The sequence below is a fragment of the Coregonus lavaretus genome (genome assembly GCF_964263955.1).
Source record: "Coregonus lavaretus genome assembly, chromosome: 23".
Taxonomy (NCBI): Eukaryota; Metazoa; Chordata; class Actinopteri; order Salmoniformes; family Salmonidae; genus Coregonus; species Coregonus lavaretus.
The window spans coordinates 41,099,507-41,114,450 of NC_140010.1; the positions used below are offsets into that span (position 1 = coordinate 41,099,507).

Consider the following 14,944-nt stretch of genomic DNA (forward strand, 5'->3'; position numbering starts at 1 on the left):
CATTCCTTGCCAAATCATGACAGCTTTATCACAAATTCAAAATGGACTGGTTGATTAGCGTAGGGAAATGTGTTCCAACCACGCGCTGCAGTTTTGGAATAATAAACGAGTCTTGTCTATTTGAGGCTTTTTTGTGAACTGCTATAGTGTGCCATTTAGAATAGGTTACAACCCCCCCCCCCCCCCCCCACCCCTAAATCTAGGCAGGTTCCAGAATGAAATATGAAACAAAAACATTGTTTTGATGAAGGCAAATTGTGTACTCATTAGTCTAGGGGCTTTGTTTCATGATTAACAAAAGCCTGCCCACTAAGTTTAAGCTCACAAATCAAACACAGGGCAAAATAAAACACCCGCTAAATACGGGTATCTACTGGTTAAAAATTGAAGTTTTTTTGCTTTCTAATGCTGTTAACTGTATGTCTCAACTCCCATTATAAAGGGAATAACACCCTGTTGAAATGGGAGTAAACGGTGAACAGTGATATTTATGAGAAAGACGCACCTATTTCAGTAGCGTGAGTTGAGGCTCAAATGGCGTTTGCAGTTCTTCATTTATCAAATTACCTCGCAACTCAAGTAGGCCATTGAAAACGGTTGCGTATCAACTGCAATAATTTCTGTAACAGCGCTTTTTTTCAAACTGTTAACGACGATGACGTGCGGATGCATATCCCCTCTTACTAACGTTACAGCATTGTTGCATTACATAGGCCTATTTGTAAAAGAGAACATCTCTTTATGATGATCGGGACCTGTTAGTGGTAGTTTTGTGATAACTGCACCGTGATTTCAATTTTGTGGAGAGAAAAAAAACGGTTAGTTTTTTTTTCTTAACGTTAAGGATTCAATTTTGTTTAAACATTTAAACGTTCACACCCCTACTATGGTTAAATAATACAAGACTTTAGATCAATGTAAAACGTCAGAGCATGTGTGTGTGTGTTGTTCAAACAGGGGAAGAAAGAAAATACTACTTCCTCTCATTCAGCAGAGTCTGCCAGCTCAAATAAATACATTTCTTGGGCTGGGGTGGGGTCCAACCATAGTCAAACTATCTTCTGCATGTGTCAATCAATCAATGCATGACTGTGAGTGGTACAGTAAGAGATGGTCAGAAGATCTTCTCCTGGATGTAGGGGTGCTGCAGGGCCTGGTTGATGCTGATCCTCTTGGCCGGGTCCAGCATAAGGGTCAGGTCTAGCAGGTCCTTGAGCTGGGCAACCTTCTTGCGCTGGTCCTCAGGGAGACGCTGGCAGCCCACCATGTCAGCCAGCAGCTCCTTGGTGGGGTTGATGGTGCTCATCACTGTCACCTTCTCCTGTGAATGGGTGGGACAGAAGAAGGACAGGGGGGGTACGGGGGGTGAAGGGAGGGGAGTCAGGAAATAAATCGAGGGCATGCGATAGAGAGAGAGAAGAGAAGGAGTCAGGATGAGAAGTGGAACAGATAGGAGTGTGTGAGTTGGGTGGGGCGGGGCGAAAGGGATCAGAGTCGAGAAAGAACCAGGGAGGAAAACAAACGATTTTATAAGACGGCGAGAGAAAAGAAAGGAGTGGGGAAAAAGAAGATGGTAGAGAGAAAGTTGGCATAGAGATGTGGAGGGGGTGATTGGAATAGGAGGAAAAGGAGAATGAACAATGGGCTTAGCTTACTTTGCACAAAATGGAAATATACTGAACAAAAATATCAAGGCAACATGTACAGTGTTGGTCCCATGTTTCATGAGCTGAAATAAAGATCCCAGAAATGTTCCATACGCACAAAAAGCTTATTTCTCTCAAATTATTTGCACAAATTTGTTTATATCCCTGTTAGTGAACATTTATCCTTTGCAAAGATGTCACACGACACAATGCAACAGATGTCTCAAGTTGAGGGAGCGTGCGATTGGTATGCTGACTGCAAGAATGTCCACCAGAGCTGTTGCCAGAGAATTTAATGTTCATTTCTCTACCATAAGCCTTCTCCAATGTCGTTTTAGATAATTTGGCAGTATGTCCAACTGGCCTCACAACCACAGACCACGGGCCCACCCATGGCTGCGCCCTTGCCCAGTCATGTGAAATCAATAGATTAGGGCCTAATGAATGTATTTAAATTGACTGATTTCCTTATATAAACTGTAACTCAGTAAAATCTTTGAAATTGTTGCATGTTGCATTTATATTTTTGTTCAGTGTAAGTATACATGGACTAATACGGATACCAGAGAGGTTTTAATTAAAACATTCCCACTCTAAGACAATATTAGAGAAAATAACAACAACCTACCCTTTCGGTAACTTTGTCTACTTCTGTGTACAGGAAGTTGAGGTTCTGGTCAAAGTGCTGGTCCTTGAACACGCCTTTCCTGATCATCTGTGGAGGGGTAGAAATATATCAGAAGGGGTCAATTCCATTTCAAATTAGTCCATCCAGGAAGTAACCAGAAACTCAGATTTCAAGTTTCCTCATTGATATTTCAGAATTCTTATATCACTTCTGAATAAATTGTTTTCCCCTTCTGTACATTTCCAGTAGTAGGGGAAGGGTGTGTTTCTGGATGGACCCTACAGTACAGTTGGTCTCACCTTGTTGGGCATCTTGCCCTTGATGTCCATGGCCAGCTTAATCATGTGGTTGTTGGTTTTCCCTGGGAAAAGTATCTTGCCCGTGTACAGCTCATACAGAGTGCAGCCAACGGACCACATGTCGATCCCGTAGTCGTAAGGCTTCCCGATGACTGCAAGGAAAAATGCAGGCTTTAGGGGGACTATGACAAACGAGTATGTTTGATCAGGGATGTGTTCATAAGGGCATAGCATTTCAAAAATATTCTAAATAATCTGTTTTCTTCCGTTTGGTGCCTACTAAATACAACAGTTGTACATTTTCCCTACAAGTTAAGACCTACAGCAGTGGTCACCAACTGGTTGTGGAGAGCTACTGGACGCACTAATTCAACTAATCAAGGACTTGATGAGCAGGTGATTAGTTGAATGTAGCTTGTGCTGGGCTGGAGCAAAAGCCTGCACACCAAGTATAGTAGCACTCCAGGTCAAGCGTTGGTGATAAAAAAAAGTCGGCTGACAGGATTCATTCTAAACCAATCCAGAGAAGAGAGGAAAGGAAAAAAGAACAGAGGAGAAGAACACAAAAGAGAAGAAGAGAAGAGGCTCACTAATCTCTGGCGCCCTGTAGAACCGGCTGACCAAGTAGGGCGTGATGCCATTCTCCGCCACGTGTGACGCTGAACCAAAGTCACAGAGCTTGAGGATGGTTTTCGACTCGTTGACCTGTTGAAAACAAACCAATCAAAAGATATGCCACTCGACCTATGTAAAACTCCAGCCAACATGTTTAAAAAGGTCAATTGTGACGCCAAATCTCCCAGCATTCCCTGTCCACCAAATTAATTTATTGTAGAGTTCAAGCACAATGACAAACCACTTGCTATCAAAAGAACTGAGATGCAGAAGTGAATAACCCTATTTCACTATTACGTCACTGTGGAAAAGGAGTGCTGCCTGCCACAGTCAACAGGTCAGTAAATACTAGTCAGCATCTAGTTATTTACTGGCTAGTTAGCAAGTGAGACAACCCTGCTGTAAACTAAACTCTTAGGTAAGTGATACAATTTTAATGTACTGTATGTAATTTAGAGTCAGAGCATTGGCATTGTACAACGGTCATCTCTATGTCAGTTAACAGTGTTTACCCCCCCCCTCCCCCTAAACATCACATTGTTCACACAATTAGACTAAACCGAGGGGCACTGGGCTATGGCCGGTCACGTGACCGGGTAAAACTGATAAGGGCAGAGTGCCCTGCTCAAATCGAACAGTATCTCCGCAACCGGGTCATAATGCCAACAAGGCGGCATTATGGATCTTTCGGAAACATACAACAATATAGCAGATGAGCAAAATGGGTTCAGAAAGAAACAAAGTTGCCTGGAACACATCACCCACTTTACCACAATCAAAATGAACACATCTACATTTACATTTTAGTCATTTAGCAGACGCTCTTATCCAGAGCGACTTACAGGAGCATTTAGGGTTAAGTGCCTTGCATAAGGGCACATCGACAGATTTTTCACCTAGTCGGCTCAGGGATTAGAACCAGCGACCTTTCGGTTACTGGCACAACGCTCTTACCCACTAAGCTACCTGCCGCCCTAACACGTCCACTTACTGTTCTTTAATAGATTTCTCTAAAGCCTTTGACCACATTGACAAATTTATGCTATGGGACAAGCTGGAGTCAATTGGTCTAAATGGTAGCATCCTGAAATGCCTCATCTCCATGTATGATAATGTAAAATGTTGTGTACGAGTCAATGGCTGCCTAACTGACTGGTTACCTGTTGACATTGGAGTGAAACAGGGTTGCATTTTACCACCTATTCTGTTCTCAACGTACATTAATGAGAGTGTACTCTAGAAATGCCCAAAATGCTTTTGAATCAGCACTTTTAAAAAGCTATGAACTAAAGTGGTACCAACTTGATAAACAAACCTGAAAGTAACAAACTGCGCACCTATTGCCTATGTACGTACAGTTTTATCCAAGCAATATCAAAGCTCTTTTGCTAAATTTAGATGTGGAGTGGCCCCTCTCGCCATTGAGACTTGTCGATACACAAACATTCCCTTAGATAAACGTGTATGTACTTTTTGGAACGATGGATCCATTCAAACAGAAGCTCATGTCTTGCTTTACTGTCGGTTATACAACAACATTAGGGATGATGTTTTTAGTCAGTTGTCCAGCCCAAATTATAATTAACGGTCTAGATTAAAATATTAAATTGGGTGAAATTTGATCAGGTAATAATAATGTAAATGTCTGCGTCAAAGCCTGCCACATTATCCCACAATGGAGACGTTTCTTTATAAGTGCTTCATTATCCTTTTATCTTCTGTACTTTTTGTTTTGTTTATGCATACGTGTATAGATGATGTAATGAATTATAGCTTACGCCTGTACCATGTTTGATAATGATTGTTTGTTAGTCTCAAAACTACATTTGAGTGGTTCACAATGTGTTTAAAAACAAATAAAACTGTATTTTGCATTATTGTATCATTGTGAAGTGACACTTAAATTACATTTTCTAAACTAAACTTGCTTTAAAACATGTATTTTCCATTAAATGTTTGTAAAATGTTCACTCTCACTGTGTTTAGTGAAATAGTGTTATTGACTCTCTCTGGGGGCTTTGGTTGGTTAGAGGAGACGCACCAAGATGTTGTCAGGCTTGATATCGGCATGCAGGATGTTGCAGCGTTTCAGCAGCTTCAGGGCCAGGAAGAGCTGCTGGCTGTAGGAGCGCACCGCCTTGATGTGGAGGCCCACGTCTTTGCCATACTTCTTCAGTACCTCGCGCAGGTTCATACTAAAGAGTAGAGAGAGAGAGATGCCACTTACAATCTAGGGGTGCATCGTGCAGAGCCGTGGTAACACTCCCTGGCACATCACATATCCAACTCCCCACTCGTGACCAGGGTTTAATCCCTGTGTCTACCCTTCCCACTGTTTTTACCACTTGCCTGTCACCCCGCCTCATTTCCTGTTTGCATAAAGTTTTAAAGTAACTGTCCAGTGTTTACAGATTTCTATGAAATATTACCTATAATTAATTGCTGTACAATACGAGTGAAATAGTTTTCCTTCCATTTAAAAAAAATTATTAAGTATGTTAAAAGCAGCTTTTCTGTGTTTGAATGGTTTGGGCATACCCCAACAACAGAATGGTGTGGGAGTATACCGGTCATTAAAGGGATAGTGCAAGATTCCGGGATTCATTTTTTCTTCTTACCCAGAGTCAGATGAACACATGGATACCATTTGTATGTCTCTGTGTGCAGTTTGGAGATAATTGAAGTTACCATATCGTTAGCTTAGCGCAATTGCTGGAAGTCTCCAGGTACAGTAGCCAGCTGTAGCAGGGAAATAGACCAAACTACTTCAAAGTTGGGTGGTTGGTTATTTATAGTCTTACAAAGCTATACATAGTATTCTATATTTTATAAATGTGTTCATTTGACTGATCATCATAAGAAACAAGATTATATGAGCTCATCTGACTTGGAAAGCAGAAAAATGACATAAATCTCAAAATCTCGCAGTATCCCTTTAAAAATATTCATGCGAGTAGACTGCTAATTGGCCAATGCGCCAATGACATCATGGAAATAGCAATAATTTTCTTAACGGTCTGTTTAAAATACAAGTTTGAGGTGGGGTTTTTGAAGTGTTTTTTTTCCTTCAATTTATGCTTTGGCAACAAATACGAGTATAGGACAAGTCAACAACATTATTTGGGTATAGGTTAACAGAATATTAACTTTTAAAAGTTACATTTTCCCTGGACAGTTATTACTTTAAAATACCCCCAAAAAACTATCCAGGAGTGCGTAAAAATAAAAAAATAAAGAAATAAGGGACCCTATTCGCTACTTTTGACCAGAGAAGTAGTGCACTATGTAGGGAATAAGGTGACATTTCAGACATAGACTATATATACACAAAAGTATGTGGACACCCCTTCAAATTAGTGAATTCCGCTATTTCAGCCATACCCGTTGTGAGCGCAGCCATGAAATCTCCCTAGACAAACATTGGAAGTGGAATGTGACTTTCAACGTGGCACTGTCATAGGATGCCACCTTTCCAACAAGTCAGTTCGTCAAATTTCTACCCTGCTAGAGCTGCCCCAGTCAACTGTAAGTGCTGTTATTGTGAAATGGAAATGTCAACAACGGCTCAGCCGCGAAGTGGTAGGCCACACAAGCTCACAGAACTGGACTGCCGAGTGCTGAAGCGCGTAACATGTAAAAATCATCTGTCCTCGGTTGCAACACTCAATACCGAGTTCTAAATTGCCTCTGGAAGCAACGTCAGCACAAGAACTGTTCGTCGGGAGCTTCATGAAATGGCCAAGCAGCCGCACACAAGTCTAAGCTCACCATGCGCAATGCCAAGTTCCGGCTGGATTGGTGTATAGCTCGCCGCCATTGGACTCTGGAGCAGTGGAAACGCATTCCCTGTAGTGATGAATAACACTTCACCATCTGGCAGTCCGACGGACAAATCTGGGTTTGGAGGATGCCAGGAGAACGCTACCTGCCCCAATGCATAGTGCCAACTGTAACGTTTGGTGGAGGAGGAATAATGGTCTGGGGCTGTTTTTCATGGTTCGGGCTAGGCCCCTAAGTTCTAGTGAAGGGAAATCTTAACACTACAGGACACAATTACATTATAGACGATTCTGTGCTTCCAACTTTGTGGCAAGAGTTTGGGGAAGGCCCTTTCCTGTTTCAGCATGACAACGCCCCATGCACAAAGCGAGGTTCATACAGAAATGGTTTGTTAAGATCGGTGTGGAAGAACTTGACTGGCCTGCCCTGAGCTCAACCTCATCGAACACCTTTGGGATGAATTGGAACGCAGACTGCAAGCCAGGCCTAATCGGCCAACATCAAATCAAATAGTATTTGTCACATGCACCGAATACAGTGCATGCTTACTTACAAGCCCTTAACCAACAATGCAGTTTTAAGAAAGAATACCCCAAAAAAACATATCACAAAAATCAAAAAAATATACAATAAAAAAATTATACAAAATAAAAGTAACAAATAATTAAAGAGCAGAAGTAAAACTAACAATAGCGAGGCTACATACAGGGGGTACAGGTACTGAGTCAATGTGCGGGGGCACCGGTTAGTCGAGGTAATTGAGGTAATATGTACATGTACAGTGGCTTGCGAAAGTATTCACCCACCTTAGAATATTTCCTATTTTGTTGCCTTACAACCTGGAATTAAATTTTTATTTTATTTTTTTTTTAATCATTTGATTTACACAACATGCCTACCACTTTGAAGATGCAAAATATTTTTTATTGTGAAATAAGACAAAAAAACAGGAAAACTATTCACCCCCCTCAAAGTCAATACTTTGTAGAGCCACCTTTTGCAGCAATTACAGCTGCAAGTCTCTTGGGGTATGTCTCTATAAGCTTGGCACATCTAGCCACTGGGACTTTTGCCCATTCTTCAAGGCAAAACTGCTCCAGCTCCATCAAGTTGGATGGGTTCCGCTGGTGTACAGCAATCTTTAAGTGAAACCACAGATTCTCAATTGGATTGAGGTCTGGGCTTTGACTAGGCCATTCCAAGACATTTAAATGTTTCCCCTTAAACCACTCAAGTGTTGCTTTAGCAGTATGCTTAGGGTCATTGTCCTGCTGGAAGGTGAACCTCCGTCCCAGTCTCAAATCTCTGGAAGACTGAAACAGGTTTCCCTCAAGAATTTCCCTGTATGTAGCACCATCCATCATTCCTTCAATTCTGACCAGTTTCCCAGTCCCTGCCGATTAAAAATATCCCCACAGCATGATGCTGCCACCACCATGCTTCACTGTGGGGATGGTGTTCTCGGGGTGATGAGAGGTGTTGGTTTTGCGCCAGACAAAGCATTTTCATTGATGGCCAAAAAGCTCAATCTTAGTCTCATCTGACTAGAGTACCTTCTTCCATATGTTTGGGGAGTCTCCCACATGCCTTTTGGTGAACACCAAACGCGTTAGCTTATTTTTTTTTCTTTAAGCAATGGCTTTTTTCTGGCTGCTGCTCTCTGTGTATGGCTTAAAGTGGTCCTATGGACAGATACTCCTATCTCCGCTGTGGCACTTTGAATTTTTGGATTTAACTGTGCTCCGTGGGATGTTCAAAGTTTCTGATATTTTTTTATAACCCAACCCTGATCTGTACTTCTCCACAACTTTGTCCCTGGCATGTTTGGAGAGCTCCTTGGTCTTCATGGTGCCACTTGCTTAGTGGTGTTGCAGACTCTGGGGCCTTTCAGAACAGGTGTATATATACTGAGATCATGTGACAGATCATGTGACACTTAGATTGCACACAGGTGGACTTTATTTAACTAATTATGTGACTTCTGAAGGTAATTGGTTGCACCAGATCTTATTTAGGGGCTTCATTGCAAAGGGGGTGAATACATATGCACGCACCACTTTTCCGTTATTTGTTAGAATTTTTTGAAACAAGTTATGCTTTGGTCTGTCGATTTTGTGTATGTCCATTACATGAAATCCAAATAAAAATCCATTTAAATTACAGGTTGTAATGCAACAAAATAGGGGGGAGGTGCAATGCAAATAGTCTGGGTAGCCAATTTGATTAGATGTTCAGGAGTCTTATGGCTTGGGAGTAGAAGCTGTTTATAGAAGCCTCTTGGACCTAGACTTGGCGCTCTGGTACTGCTTGCCGTGCGGTAGCAGAGAGAACAGTCTATGACTAGGGTGGCTGGAGTCTTTGACAATTTCTAGGGCCTTCCTCTGACACCGCCTGGTATAGAGGTCCTGGATGGCAGGAAGCTTGGCCCCAGTTATGTACTGGGCCGTACGCACTACCCTCTGTAGTGCCTTGCGATCGTAAGCCCAGCAGTTGGAATACCAGGCAGTGATCCAACCAGTCAAGATGCTCTCGATGGTACAGCTGTAGAACCTTTTGAGGATCTGAGGACCCATGCCAAATCTTTTCAGTCTCGGAATAGGTTTTGTCGTGCCCTCTTCACGACTGCCTTGGTGTGCTTGGACCATGTTAGTTTGTTGGTGATGTGGACACCAAGGAACTTTAAGCTCTCAACCTACTCCACTACAGCCCCATCGATGAGAATGGGGGCGTGCTCAGTCCTCTTCTTTTTCCTGTAGTCCACAATCATCTCCTTTGTCTTGATCACGTTGAGGGAGAGGTTGTTGTCCTGGCACCACACGGCCAGGTCTCTGACCTCCACCCTATAAGCTGTCTCGTCATTGATCAGGCCTACCACTGTTGTGTCATCGGCAAACTTAATGATGGTGTTGGAGTCGTGCAAGGCCATGCAGTTATGAGTGAACAGGGAGTACAGGAGGGGACTGAGCACGCACCCGAAGGGCCCCCGTGTTGAGGATCAGCATGGCAGATGTGTTGTTACCTACCCTTACCACCTGAGGGCGGCCCGTCAGGAAGTCCAGGATCCGGTTATTGAGGGAGGTGTTTATTCCCAGGGAGCCTGTGTAGTACGATTCGATCTGTTTGATGGTTCGTCGGAAGGCATAGCGGGATTTCTTACAAGCTTCCGGGTTACAGTCCCGCTCCTTGAAAGCGGCAGCTCTACCCTTTAGCTCAGTGCGGATGTCGCCTGTAATCCATTGCTTCTGGTTGGGGTATGTACGTACAGTCACTGTGTGGGCGACGTCGTCGATGCACTTATTGATGAAGCCAGTGACTGATGTGGTGTACTCCTCAATGCCATCAGAAGAATCCCAGAATATATTCCAGTCTGTGCTAGAAAAACAGTCCTGTAGTTTAGCATCTTCTTCATCTGACCACTTTTTTATTGACCGAGTCACTAGTGCTTCCTGCTATAGTTTTTGCTTGTAAGCAGGAATCAGGAGGATAGAATTATGGTCAGATTTGCCAAATGGAGGGCGAGGGAGAGCTTTGAACGTGTCTATCTGTACATGCATGTGCATAGGTAAAAAATAATTGAGACCATGGTTAGAACAAGAAAATATTGAATCAGCGGTGAAACATAGGACAGAGAGCAGCAGACTTTCTCAGACGTCAAACAGCATCTTTGCATCAATAAGACCAGACCAGATAATCTTGTTTATCATGGTCTGAGTCCTTTAGGTGCCTTTCCGCAAACTCCAAGCGGGCTTTCATGTGCCTTTTACTGAGGAGTGGCTTCCGTCTGGCAACTCTACCATAAAGGCCTGATTGGTGGAGTGCTGCAGAGATGGTTGTCCTTCTGGAAGGTTCTCCCATCTCCACAGAGGAACTCTGGAGCTCTGTCAGAGTGACCATCAGGTTCTTGGTCACCTCCCTGACCAAGGCCCTTCTTCCTCGATTGCTCAGTTTGGCCAGGTGGCCAGCTCTAGGAAGAGTCTTGCTGGTTCCAAACTTCTTCCATTGAAGAATGATGGAGGTCACTGTATTCTTGGGGAACTTCAATGCTGCAGCAATTTTTTGGTACCCTTCCCCAGATCTGTACCTCGACACAATCCTTTCTCGGAGCTCTACAGACAATTCCTTTGACCTCAGGACTTGGTTTTTGCTCTGACATGCACTGTCAACTTTGGGACCTTATATAGACAGGTATGTGCCTTTCCAAATCATGTCCAATCAATTGAATTTACCACAGGGGTACTCCAATCAAGTTGTAGAAACATCTCAAGGATGATCAATGGAAACAGGATGCACCTGAGCTTAATTTCGAGTCTCATAGCAAAGGGTCTGAATAGTTATCGATCGATAAGGTATTTATGTCTTATGTTTTTTATACATTTTAAATACATTTCTAAAAAGCTGTTTTCACTTTGTCATAATGGAGTAGTTTGTGTAGATTGATGAAGATTTTTATTTATTTAATCCATTTTAGAATAAGGCTGTAACATAACAAAATGTGGAAAAAGTCAAGGGATCTGAATACTTTCCGAATGCACTGTATAGACACATCCTTTTTATTTTAATCAAATCAACTATATGCACGGAGCTTGTCTGATGCTTTAAGCGCACTGTTTGATGAAATAATTAAGACACACAAATGACTAGAGGGAGTCCAACCGCAATTTATTTGATTGTGCCGGGCCGGGCTCAGAATTGCTGAGCTGTGTAATTATTTTCTTTACAGCAAGTTACTGTGACTGGCACCCATTGTCTGTCTCTCCTCCCTGCTGCAGCGACCACCACAGAACATCAACAGTGTTTATCGCGCTGTCTGTGTTGCTGAACCAGCAACATAACTACAGCCATTTGACTGAAAAGTTCTGTTACCGAAATCCCTAATTTGTTTAGGGAAAACATTCCCTATTCCCTCAACCCTTGCTCTCTTTAAGTAACACATGTATGCATCACATGCACGTGACCAATAGGACCTGATTTATAGCATATAATCACATCAATAAATCACATTATAACAAACTCCAAACACATGTGACAGCAAAATAAATGCAGAGGACGTGACAAATAAACTAGAAAACGGGGAATGTTTACTGGTTGCTCAGGAGGTAAAGGGGAAGTCAGATGTGTGGAATACATTTGACTAGTTGTGGAAAATACTGGAGATCAAGAAAAACAAGGTAAGGAGCACGCATATTATGTGTGCAAAAACGGTGTTGTTAGATTACAATATAATTTCTCTGACCATTTGGAACAATGTAAACAACACTAAAGAAATTATAAGCGTACCAGAGTCTGTTGTAAAGTTTTTTTGTAAAGCCTTTATTACAGCAAAGATTCATTTGTGAATGCAATTTCCGAAATGGAACGGCTTATTTATTGTTTACGCTAATTATTAAAGGTTTGCATTGTTATTTTTAAACTAAAATGCTTGATTGCATTTCAAATCACAAATGACTCGTCTGCTGTGTGATGACATGAACGAATGATTGATACAGTAGCCTATATAAGTATTGAAATATAGGCCTAAGTAAGTTAAGGTTTTAAGACTAAACAGGACGAAACAGTTCGGAAGAGTTTGTGCATATATTATGACAACATTTTGTGACGTTTTTGTTTGTTTTGGACTTGGTAAGGGTTTTTTCGGTTGTTCGGACACAAGCCGAAGTCGGTAGCCGAAGTCTATGCCCCTTTGTCGGTGATTGGTCAACAGTCGGGACTCTTCAGTAAAGTCTGTTCATTTTCATGCAAATTATTTCATTTAGAAATACTGCACCAAACATCTTAATTAGATGTAGAATTATGCAACTAAGATCTCCTTGGCAAAAACGTCAATTTATGACATATTTCTTAAGTATCTTGGATTAATTCTGACCATTTTGAGGAAGTTTATACTGGCTACGGCGTTTCAAAATGGACAAACAGTACTATTTCGGCTTTTTTTGCGAGCACACTCGTTCGGTACGCCTAGCCGACTTCGGCTAGCCACCAGCCGAACTGAAGCATGCTGACGCCTTTAGGCCTACAACTCCATGGTGGTTATACAAGGCTGCTATACTATGCCTACTAATGATAATGACATTACTTATTATTATAATGATATCATAATAATAATAATAACAACAAGAAGGAGATCAAGAAAACGGAGGGCTATTATTATTATTATTATTATTATATTATTTTTCTGACAATTTGGAACAGTGTGAATAAATTATATATAATACCAGAGGCTGATCTATTGAAAAAAACCCAGTGTGAAGCCTTTACTACAGCATGGCAAAGATTAAACACAGCCGAATGTGTGAACTTGTTCATCCGACATGTTGTGGTTGCGTGAGGCTTGGTGCTCATGGAATCAGTTGGCTATTAAACAAACACTCAAACAGGCAACACAAGCAGGATCTGTCTTATTTCTGTAGACACTATATATATGAATGATTTATAAAGCCAGGCACATTTAACAGTTAGGCTATTGATTATAGACCTAATTAAGTTGGGGTTTCCTCTCTCCTCACTTTTCTTAGACAATTAAGGCAAGGGCTGTTTTCTCATCACCTAACTCCACTGCTGCCTCTACCGCATTGTCCTCAACACCAATATGCTGGTTAACTCTGCTATTATGCACATAGCAACATGGTCTAGGAAAAGGCGCCAATTCAACAGCGCACTGATGCGTTCAGAACCGGACAGCTATCCAACGCGGGGAAAAAGCGCATTTGTTATAAAACAATATAATGTTTATTAGTGTTGCACCATTGTTCTTACATAATATAACCATATATAATTTCAGTAGCACATGTCTTAGAGTGATGGACTGTGCCATCCCCACGGCCCCTACAATAGATTAGTCCACTCAGACAGGCGTGAATCAGACAGGTGTCTTGTACACCATGCTACTGCTCGACTAAAGAAATCTGGGTCAACCAACAGCCAATCGACCACTCAACTAAATGGGGTCAGCCCTACTGCCTTTACAGCGAAAGGGGAAACACTGTACTCAATCTATGGGTGCCAGAGGCCTTGTTGGTGTACCTGAGAGGCTCGAAGACCAGGCAGAGGTGCTGCTTGTGGTAGAAGTGTCGGAAGAGGCGCAGACAGTGGAACTTGTCGTCTGGGTCAGCATTGTTGAGCTTTTTAAGGAACTCCAGCTCCTTCAGCCCAGTCTTCTGCCTGTTGGGACAGAGAGATCACTGGGATGAGTGTCAAGTTATGGACACACTGGACAGGTCCCCCTGGAGAGCTACTGGGTGTACTGGGGAGTTTTCATTAGTCTGTTGCAAAACATTTCGCAACGGAAACAGTTTACCATTTACTCTAGGAACCAAACAGAAATAAACCGAACCAAACGGGGAGGGACCTACATGAATTTGTCCAATAGAAACTCTCGTTTTCATTGGAAAACGTTTTCTGTTTGGAGTAAACGTTTTCCGTTGCAAAGCATTTTGCAACAGATGAAACATTTTGCAACGGAATCAGCCTAATGAATACATCCTAGGCTTTTGTTCCAGCCGTGCTCTGACACACCCGATTCAGCTAATGAAGTAGAGGTTAGTGGAATCCGGTGTGTTAGAGCCTGGATAGAACAAAAGCCTACACACCTATCCCTCCAGGAGGAAGGTGGCTACCCCTGTCAAAATATAAAATACAAGCCTCTTCCATGTAACAAAGGCATAGCACTCACATGAGCTCGTTGTTCCGAATGATCTTGATGGCCACCTCTTGGCTGGCACGGGCCACGTCTCGGGCGCGAATGACGTTGCTGAACACCCCCTGGCCCGTGTAGCCATACACGCTGTACCGCTTGTCCAGTATCTCCCCGATATTGAGTCCTGTCAAACATCAAAAGACAGAACGTATTAGCTAACTGCTTATGAATGGGGGACCTTCTATTCTAACAATTTTGACGGATAATGTAGGTTACAACTGCACAATTGTGCACAAATGCAGACGTACAACAGAATAGATCTAACCAAAACACTTCACTCTGA

General features: G+C 42.3%; 1 protein-coding gene across 2 annotated transcripts in view; it reads right to left on the reverse strand.

Annotated features, from left to right (window-relative positions):
• Positions 1-14,944, reverse strand: part of LOC311150454 (serine/threonine-protein kinase PRP4 homolog) — a gene marked incomplete at its 5' end in the record, with an annotated part of 22,612 nt that continues 7,668 nt past the window's right edge. The window contains 7 exons of one of the 2 annotated variants that reach the window (XM_084187954.1): positions 1-1,321; positions 2,275-2,361; positions 2,574-2,725; positions 3,164-3,278; positions 5,230-5,383; positions 13,989-14,126; positions 14,638-14,785. In XM_084187954.1, coding sequence (XP_084044080.1) covers positions 1,115-1,321; positions 2,275-2,361; positions 2,574-2,725; positions 3,164-3,278; positions 5,230-5,383; positions 13,989-14,126; positions 14,638-14,785 — 1,001 coding nt within the window. In that variant the 3' untranslated portion in view covers positions 1-1,114. The remainder of the gene's footprint in view (positions 1,322-2,274; positions 2,362-2,573; positions 2,726-3,163; positions 3,279-5,229; positions 5,384-13,988; positions 14,127-14,637; positions 14,786-14,944) is intronic. The other variant, XM_084187953.1, reaches the window with a different exon arrangement.